General features: G+C 47.5%; 1 protein-coding gene across 1 annotated transcript; it reads left to right on the forward strand.

Moving 5' to 3' along the window:
* The first annotated feature begins 39 nt into the window (after positions 1-39).
* MTO1 (mitochondrial tRNA translation optimization 1) lies at positions 40-8,093 on the forward strand. Its single transcript, XM_075747506.1, is given in 13 exon segments — positions 40-306; positions 537-736; positions 1,590-1,707; positions 2,342-2,631; positions 3,976-4,088; positions 4,209-4,399; positions 4,660-4,790; positions 5,201-5,405; positions 5,487-5,658; positions 6,356-6,474; positions 6,965-7,122; positions 7,289-7,479; positions 7,481-8,093. Coding segments are annotated over 13 exon segments (2,121 nt in total). The 5' UTR covers positions 40-98; the 3' UTR covers positions 7,506-8,093.
* Positions 8,094-9,454: the final 1,361 nt, after the last annotated feature.

Raw genomic sequence — 9,454 nt, forward strand, 5'->3', positions numbered from 1 at the left:
GCGCGGGGCAGACGAGCCGCGGTGGCGTGCCCGCCCCCCGCTTCCGGTTCCGCCCGTTGCCGGGCGGGCCGTCGGTGCTGTCGCCGGGTTTGGGCGCCATGTTGCTGCGCAGCCGGTGGCGCCGCCTGGTGCTACCTCCGGCCCCGCGGCCCGGGCACCGCCGGGCGAGCAGTGAGGCCGGGGCGGCGGCACCGCGCTACGAGGTGGTGGTGATCGGTGGGGGCCATGCGGGGACGGAGGCGGCGGCTGCGGCCGCTCGCGGCGGGGCCCGCACGCTGCTGCTCACGCACAAGATCAGCACCATCGGTACCGCCGGCGGGGGGGTGCCCGGGTCGGGTCGGGGCCGTGCTCGGGAAAGGGCGGGGGGGGGGGGGGGGGGGGAAGGTACCGCGGGGAGCCCGCCCGGCCTCCCGGGTCGGGCCCGTTTCCCGCGGGCGCCTCAGGGCTCCCCGGCGTGGGGAGCGGCCGTGAGCCCGGGGAGGTTGCGGGATTTTTGGACGACGGTGGTGAGTGGTGTCCGTGTGCCCGCTCCCTAGGGGAGATGTCCTGCAACCCCTCCTTCGGTGGCATCGGGAAGGGGCATCTCGTGAGAGAGGTGGACGCCCTGGACGGGCTGTGCGGCCGGGTCTGCGACCGCTCCGGCGTCCACTACAAAGTGCTGAACCGCTGCAAGGGCCCGGCCGTGTGGGGCCTCCGCGCCCAGATCGACCGCGGCCGCTACAAGGAGAACATGCAGGTGAGAGCCGGGGCGGGGGGTGCCGGGCGGGCTGCCCGCGGAGGCTGAGCGCCCCTCTTCCCTCTCGCGGGGACGTTTACAAGTTAAACTTGGCTTTGTGCGGAGATAGGCCGGTGTCTGGAAGAAGGCGGCCGGAGGCGGCTGCCTCGGTCTGCGGCAGGCGCGGTGTGCTCGGACGGGCGGCGTGCCCTCGGTCCTCTGTGCCCCACCGCGCCCTGAGGGCAGCCGGCACCTGCATCCCCCAGCTGGGGGCGGGGGGGCGGTGAGAGCATCAACTGGGGAACGGGACTGCTAGCGTGAGTGGCCCCGAGATTACCCTGGGTAAGGGTACGTTAACCATCTCTAGGGTTATCTATCTATACTGGTAAAAATGGCAGGTACTGTTAAAGCTACTGACTAGTGTGAACACATGGGTTTATTTCCAGGGATTTGTTGTGTGTGTTTGTGTGCTGTAGTATTAGAATGAATCACTCAAATCTGAAGTATTGAGATAAACTACAGAGGATGATAGGGGAGGTGTTTTGTGTTTTAATATTTTCCTATCGAACCTACCTTTCTGTTTAGTAATTTAATGTATTGCAAGTTGTTGGACCTCAGTGTAGTTTAAAAAATTCTCTTATCATTTTATATACAGGTCAAACCAAATAGTTTCTTTCAAGCTTAAACTCTTATCTGTGAATGAAAAGTTCTACTTAGTAGATCAGGACAGTAGAGTAACTGAGTGTCTGCCAAGTGGTGTGGTGAGAATGGAAAGGGGAAGAGGGCGATAGATGTTTTGGAAATCAGCAGGTTTTGGCACTGCCCACGTGTCTCAGAACTTCTTAGATTTTTGCAGTAACTCCTTTCGTGACAGAAAGAAATCCTTAACACACCACTGTTGACAGTTCATGAGGCTTCTGTGGAGGATCTTCTCTTGACAGAGCCAGAACCAGACCATCCTGGGAAATGCCAAGTCACAGGAGTCGTTCTGGGTATGTGCTAGTAACTCAATAAGCACCTTCAGTTACTCTACACTAAGAGCAACCTTTGGGGTAAACATTTCTGATTCATCACTAAGAATTAGCCCATAGAGGTGATTTAGGCTAAGTGTGAACTAAACTAGGTTAATATGTGTAATACAATGAAAAACATACCTGGATTGATAGGATATTGGGAAGTTGCATAAATTTAATTTTCTTCAGGCCAGTGATACTGAATTCCACACTGCGTTTTGAGATTTTTATTTGGTAAATGGTGTATGCTGCCGACAACGTTACGGGGCAGTGGTATCCTATTACCACTAGACTTATGCTTTATTATCCCTTGCTGTTCTAGTGAACAAACTTTCCGAAATAAAGGCCTGGATAGGATTTTTTTCCCAGGAGTGGGTTTTCTGCATTAGAGGTAACATGCTTGGAAATAAGAAAAATATAGGAATAACTACATGCTGCTTATTGTAGTTATTACTGTTAATGCTTTTATTATTGAAATGCTGATTTTGTTAAATAATAAAAGATGGATAAACCCTCAGTGAACACTGTTAGTCTAGTTTTAGACAGAAGCACCAGAATACCAGGGCTTTGTTGATACTGAAATATGTGCATCTCTGAAAACTTGCTGTTTCAGGGGATGGGAGCACAGTACATGCTGGGAGTGTCATCCTGACCACCGGTACGTTTCTGAGGGGTATGATCCTCATCGGACTGGAGAAGCACCCGGCTGGGCGGCTAGGGGACCAGCCAGCCATTGGGCTGGCTCAGACTCTGGAGAAACTGGGATTTGCTGTGGGCAGGCTGAAGACTGGGACGCCGCCCCGACTTGCCAAAGATACGATTGACTTCAGTGGTCTGGAGAAACGTGCAGCTGACAATCCTCCTGTGCCGTTCAGCTTCCTCAGCGAGGCCGTATGGATCAAGGTGGGACAGCACACGTCAAATGAACATAGAGTGAGGTGGGAAGCGGTTCCAGGAATGTTCATGCTCGGAATCAGCCAGGCAATCGGTGGCTGGGAAAGGGAGCAGGGTTGTGTTCATACTGGAGGTGTTACGTGTCTGAGGACTCTCAATGCGAAGGGAGAAATTGCATGTTGTCTTTTGAAAGTGAGAACCTTTTCCCTCTCACTTCTCAACTTGAGAACAAAGCTTTCTTTACTTTTAGAGTCAGAATTACATGAAATGTGATAGTGGTAGTAGTATTCTTCATGTGCTGGTTACATGGGTGGCTTACAACGTACTTCTAGTATTAGACTTGCATTGTGGAGATTTATGATGTCTTGCTTGTCACCGCAGCTCTAGAATAAGATTGAAATGTTGAAATTAGAGATCATTAATAGCATTGACTAGGAAAGAGAAAGGATGGAGTTATCCACAGAGCTGGCATGTTAACGGTAACTTAAAAGCAGAAAAACCTCAATTTCCCAAAGAAAATCTTGGAAAATGGATGGCGTTCTTATATAATGCTGTTAAACAGCACAAAATTAAGTATTGGGAGTTAATTTGACCCAGAGTGTATAGGTATTGCAATAACCTGTTATGGTGGGGGCAAAAGTAATATCACTTGAAGTCCTTGGTATGTTTAGGAAAGGTTTTAAGGAGTTCAGATGCAATATTATTACTATTTTCATAGAATCATAGAATGGTTTGGGTTGGAAGGGACCTCAAAGATCATCTAGTTCCAACCCCCCTGCTGCAGGCAGGGACACCTTCCACTAGACCACGTTGCCCAAAGCCTCATTTTGAATGGGAGTTTATTGACTCTTTTTCAGAAAAATCAGTGAAATACTTCATGCAGTGCTTTTTATCCACATGTTGAATTTTCCGTGTTAATTGCAGAGTTTTGTGAGATTTTTTTTATTAGGTTTTTTCTTCCTTCACCAGACTCTGTAAGTGACTTTTTGTTGTAGGGTCAGCACTTACTCCTCTTACTTCAGAGCTTTGAATTCCTGTGGTCAATTGGAATGCTCTGATATAATGTGTTGCTTTAATGGGAATATCTATCCTGTACTTAGGAATACAGTGTTTAGTATAGAACTTGAATTCTGGACTCCCCAAGTTCTGTTCTGTTCTGTTCTTGGTCTGCTTTTGGGCATGTTGCTCGTGTTCTGTCTGTACGGTGGGTATGACAGCACTACCCTTCTCTCCAGGAAGTGAGAGCCAACCATCATGGAAAAGACCATGAGGACCTGGAGATCCTCCAAGTTGTTCAATAAGAGTACAGTGTTGCGACTGGAATAACTTTAAGTGAGTTTTTGCCTCTTTCAGCCAGAAGATCAGCTGTCATGTTACCTGACTCGCACTACCCTGAAAGCCCAGCAAATTATCCACGATAACCTCCACCTGAACAACCATATCAGGGAGACAACAAGAGGCCCGCGGTAAGTATGTGGCATCACACAAGGCTCTCAATGGCATGAGCTGACAAAGTGTTAGCTTTGCTTCTGGAAAATTACTTTTTCTCCGTGTCGGGTGGTGCTTATGGCTATTTACTGTTACAGGTACTGTCCCTCTCTTGAATCAAAGGTTCTGCGCTTCCCAAACCGAGAACATCAGGTGTGGCTGGAGCCTGAAGGCTTGGAGTCCAATGTCATTTACCCCCAAGGCGTGTCAATGACACTGCCACCTGAGCTCCAGGAGCAGGTGATCAAATCCATCCCAGGCTTGGAAAAAGCCAAGATATTACAGCCAGGTGAGGGGAGTGAATAGTTATAAATCTATTTGTCGTATTGGTTACCAGTTAATAAAAAACAGATTTTGTTTAAAGCATAGCAAAACAAAAGAAATCAGAAAGAAAATTAATTCTTGGATGCAGGGATTTTTCCTTGGTTGTTTCTAAATCATAAATAAAAAGTTGATAACCTAAGTCATTCTGCCCCACTGATTGCCTTTGCTGATAAATAGGGACCTTCCAAATCCCTCCCGTAAGATCTGTCTTGTTGTTTGTCATAGGCTATGGGGTGCAATATGATTTTTTAGATCCCCGTCAACTGACTGCTTCTCTCGAGTCTCGTCTCGTTCAGCGCCTCTTCTTTGCAGGCCAGATAAATGGCACTACAGGCTATGAAGAAGCTGCAGCTCAGGTGGGTGTATACTCAGCGCTCAGAAAGGGATATTGCCTTGGCATTTGTCTTTGATATGCGGTCTTGCTAGGCCCATCTTGCGCTAATGAGATGTTCTTAGTTTTGTTTCTCACCCCGATTCCAGGCTTGCCCAGATATTTTTTAGTTTTAATATCTACAGTTGCTGTTACTGAGATTGCAGTGACAAAAGTAATTGGAAGCACTGTCAGATGTTTCAGCATGTAGACTGTGCAGTGGGTATAATTGAAAACATACAGGAATTGTCTCTAGTCATGTCAGCAGGGGCCAAGAAGCCCTTCAGACCCTTGTCATATCGCAATAAAGAAACTGCCTAGATTGCTAGCACAGACTGTTTTATTTTCCAGCGTACAGTTTGACAAGTGAGTCTTTTTTGTTTTCTGTCTGCCTAGGGTGTGATTGCTGGGATCAACGCTTGCCTACGGGTTCGTGGCAAGCCCCCTTTCATCGTCAGTCGCACTGAAGGCTACGTTGGCGTCCTGATCGATGACCTTACCACTCTGGGCACCAGCGAGCCATACCGCATGTTCACCAGCCGCGTGGAGTTCCGCATGTCCCTCCGGCCTGACAATGCCGATGCCAGGCTCACCCACAGAGGTACTGTATTATGGCGGCTCTTGCAGTGCGCAGCCCTACTTGATTGTAGGCCTTTGTTTCATATGCCATCTGTCTCTGCAGGTTTTGAAGAAGCTGGGTGTGTGTCACAGCAGCGATATGAACGAGCGGTTAAGATGAGAGCTGCTTTACAGGATGGAATTGCAACACTAAAATCCTTTCAGTTCAGCGTATCTAAGTGGTCCCAGTTAATACCAGAAGTTCCCATCAGCAGCAGTCGAAGGTCACCTGTCAGGTAAAGATTACAGCTGAAGCTTTCTGGTCTGACCTGCATTTGCTTTAGCACTTCAGGCTAGTGGTTTTACAGCGTTTGTCCATCCTCCCTGAAGCTGTTGGTACTCCAAGACTTCAGCTTTACCACCTTCAGGGGACGAACATCTGATGTTTGTCTATAAAATAAGTGTGATGTTGGTGTTTTTACTATGCCCTGTTTACTGGCTCTCAAAGCAAGGGGGTACTCCACTGGCCCAGTCAGTTCTTGCTGTCCGTATTGAGAGCGTCACCAAGTGGTGACTGTTTTGCAGTGGGTTGCTGCTTTGCTGAAAGCTTGATAAAGCAGCGATTGATTTCAGGCTAGTGTCAGATGGTAGCTGTTCTTGTACATGAAGACCCTTTCTTCCCTTATCCATCCTTTATCTCACCTTATCTTTTCTGTTGTTTTAAATCACTGACTAAGACCTGGCTGATTCAATCTATCTGAAAGGTTCCCCTTGATGCACTTACTTTGTCTCTTCTATCTTGCTGTTCTTTTTTCATAAAGAGTTTAACAGCTCTTCTCTGTACTGAGAGGATGTGGTAGGGAGGTGAGCTTGGCTCTGGAGTTGTTCTGGGTTATGCTGAGATCTTCACAAGTTTGAACTGGGAACAGCTGTAAATCTGCCTTATGCAAGTGACTCCTTCCTTCCATAAGAACTTACCTTTGTTCTCCACAGCGCCTTTGACATCCTTCAGTATCAGGAGGCCAACATGGAGGTTCTGGCAAGGGCTGTCCCGGAGCCCCTGGGAAAGCTTGCTGAATGGAGACAACTGGCTGAGAGATTGAAAATAGAAGGTAGAGTACAAGAGTTATGATCTCTTAGTGGGATCTGCGTACATTTTGTTCAGTAAGGGGAGAGCCAGCCCATTCATCCCAGTGTGTTTCATGTTGCTGCTTAGTGAAATGAACCACTGTTACTGGAGCATGCACCTTTTACCATAGGCCACAGCCCTGTGCAAGCACCCATGTTTCACTTCGTGGGGTGAGATCAATTATTCCTCTTCGCTCCTGGCTTCTTCTTCTTCTGTATTGCTCTGTCAGATAGACCATCCTTTCCTCGGATGAGAGGAGAAGCCAACCTGTGTATCTTAATTCCTGTAACAAAGTAAAGAGTATGACTTCTTCAAGGCAGTGATGCCAGTTAGGCTCTTTAGTCTGGGAGGGTGGAAACTTCCTTAGAAGCTTTTGACCGTCTCAGTGGAATTACTCATTCTGCTTCCAAGAATTCCTCTTTCACATGAACATCTATATCTGGTCTTCTTGTTTCACTGATCTTCCATCACAGCTACTTATGAGTGGTGTGTAGTCAATCAACAGCAGGAAATAGAAGAAGTGCGTCGTGATGAAGCCCTCCGACTGCCAGAGGACCTAGATTACTTTACCATTGATGCATCGCTCTCAGCAGAGGTGCGAGAGAAGCTGGATTCTAACCGTCCCCAGACGGTAAGATACTGGGCCGCAGCAATGAAATCCCTGCTGTGTCTTCCCAAGGGACGTGGGGAGTGAGGAGAATCAGGGAAAGGAATACCCACAGGTTTTGATCTCCTCTCTCACTAGCTCCAGCGTGTAGGTTTGTTCTTGGTTAACTTGTTCCTGTTTCCACACGCAGATTGGTGCAGTCAGCCGCATCCCTGGAATTACACCAGCTGCTATTGTTAACCTGCTAAGATTTGTGAAAACCAATCACCAGAAGACAGGGAAGCTAAAAGCGTTACCTCAGAATGGCAAGTATTTACTGGGGAAAACATACTCAGAGAAAGCAACTTCTCAAAGACAGATTTCAGCAGAGTTTTCTGAAGAGTACCTTTGTTAAAACTCCTTTGTAGAGAAGTGTACCCCTCCTGCCAGAGTACAGGGCGAGATCACCTGTGCTTGCTCACGAGCCTCTTCACAGATAAAACCCTTGCTGGCTGGATCCAAAGCAGTTCTAGTTGTGTCCTGTGGCAGCGTCATTGAGTAAAACGAAGATGACAAATGCGCAAACCTTAAGTAATCACTCAGGAACCTAAATACAGCCTGTGGTTTTGCCAATCCAAATGAAAAGACAGAGGAACTGCTTTTATAGTTCCACTCATTTGGAAGTTGTCAGATAGTCAAAATCTGTTCTTAAGTGTTTTGGAGAGGACGGTGTTTTACTCCTCTGAAATGAATAAGAAATGTTACTGTCCTGAACCTATGGCAGCACAAGAGGATTTGAGCTGGAAAAGGTGTTCCATTGATCTTAGTATGTGTTCGTAGCTGTGCAATAACTACACACAGTCTGATTGTCAGCCAAGATGAAACACTTGCCTGTGAAAATGTGTGCCCTACGAATGTTTAAACTTACGTAGGATATCAATTGAATGTAAACACTGTATCCTATTTTTTTTTCTCCTTTAAAATAAATAAAGCTTACCTTGAAATTTGCTGAAGAACTTGGTTGCCACTTAGCTTTGAGTAGAGCCTTAGTGGTTCACTGGGTTACAATTCACACAGGTAAGGTGGGGTGAGAGTTGCTGCAGAGCTGGTGAAGGCAGCTGGGGCAAGACTCGCTGCCTAGGACAGGGTGCTGGGGGTGGGAGGACATGTGGGAACCTGCCCCAGGGACCTCAGCTCCGGGCAGCGCGGTGACGGACAGACTGACGTGCTGGGGGCCAGGGGTGCATGGCTTGGCAGCCCAGGGGAACAGGACCAGGGGTTTCTTAACAGCACCAGTACTGCAAGTGACAGTAATATAACTTGCATCTGAATGACATACGCTTTCGGCAGTCAATTTGTCACGTGCCATCAAGAAGCAGTAAACTAAAGCTGTTGCTAAGCACCTACTGAATCCTGGCCTGGCTTGGGCAGCAGTCTCTGCTGCTAGTCTCATTTCTGAACATCCTCTGAATAGGTTGGGCAAACAGTTTTTGGAACAAGTTTTGTGGCAGTTAAATCATGGAATCATTCAAGTTGGAAAAGACCCTTGAGATGATGGAGTCCAACCATAAACCATATACATACATATAGCTATCATTTTGAAATTATGATCCTGGACTTCTCTCTGTCTTATTTGCTCTGGGTGGTTCCTTTCCTGTCCAGAGAAAGGAGTCGGAGCAAGTCTGTATTGTTGGCAGAGGTCCATTCAACTTTGTAAGCCTTAAGCGTAGTGTAAGGAAGGCAGTTACACTTTCTGCGATGTAACAGGCTCCAGGTATGATGCTCCTGAGATTCCAGCTACATGAATCCAAGGTAGCCCCGAATCCTGTGCCTCTGCCCATTCAAAGCAGCGGAGCTTCTGATAGAGTTCACACTTTTTTCAATGCATTATTTTTGTATTGTGATTGATTTTGATGTACCCATGCCTGTAAAAAACTTAGATACAGACTAGGAAGGAAGCCCTATTGATACCTTCCTCCTCACACTGTGCAATCGCAAAACTGTACTTCCTAGTTGGTGTCAGCAGCCATTTGGCAGGAAAACCTTGCTTCCAATAACGCGTGGCTTGAAAGTCAAGCCCTTCACACCCTGCTACAAAAGCAAATGCTTTTTCCTCTGCTTTCTCTGCTAAATTTCTGTTGCTACAAAGGCCTTGGTTCAGGCCTCACACATACATCAGCGTAACTTGAAGGGTGATTCCGCTGAGCTGGGCTGCACTGGTGTCAAAAGAAGAGCAGAAGGAATGGGCTTTTGCTTTTTTTTACTTCTAGCAATTTAATAATGCCCAGCTGTGATCTAAGAGTTAGAAAGAGGGGAGAGAGTTAGTTAACTCCGGGGGAAATTGAAGTCAGAAGGGCATGGATGTGTTGCTTTCCAG

This window comes from Balearica regulorum, chromosome 3, assembly GCF_011004875.1.
Source record: "Balearica regulorum gibbericeps isolate bBalReg1 chromosome 3, bBalReg1.pri, whole genome shotgun sequence".
In the NCBI taxonomy this organism is placed as follows: domain Eukaryota; kingdom Metazoa; phylum Chordata; class Aves; order Gruiformes; family Gruidae; genus Balearica; species Balearica regulorum.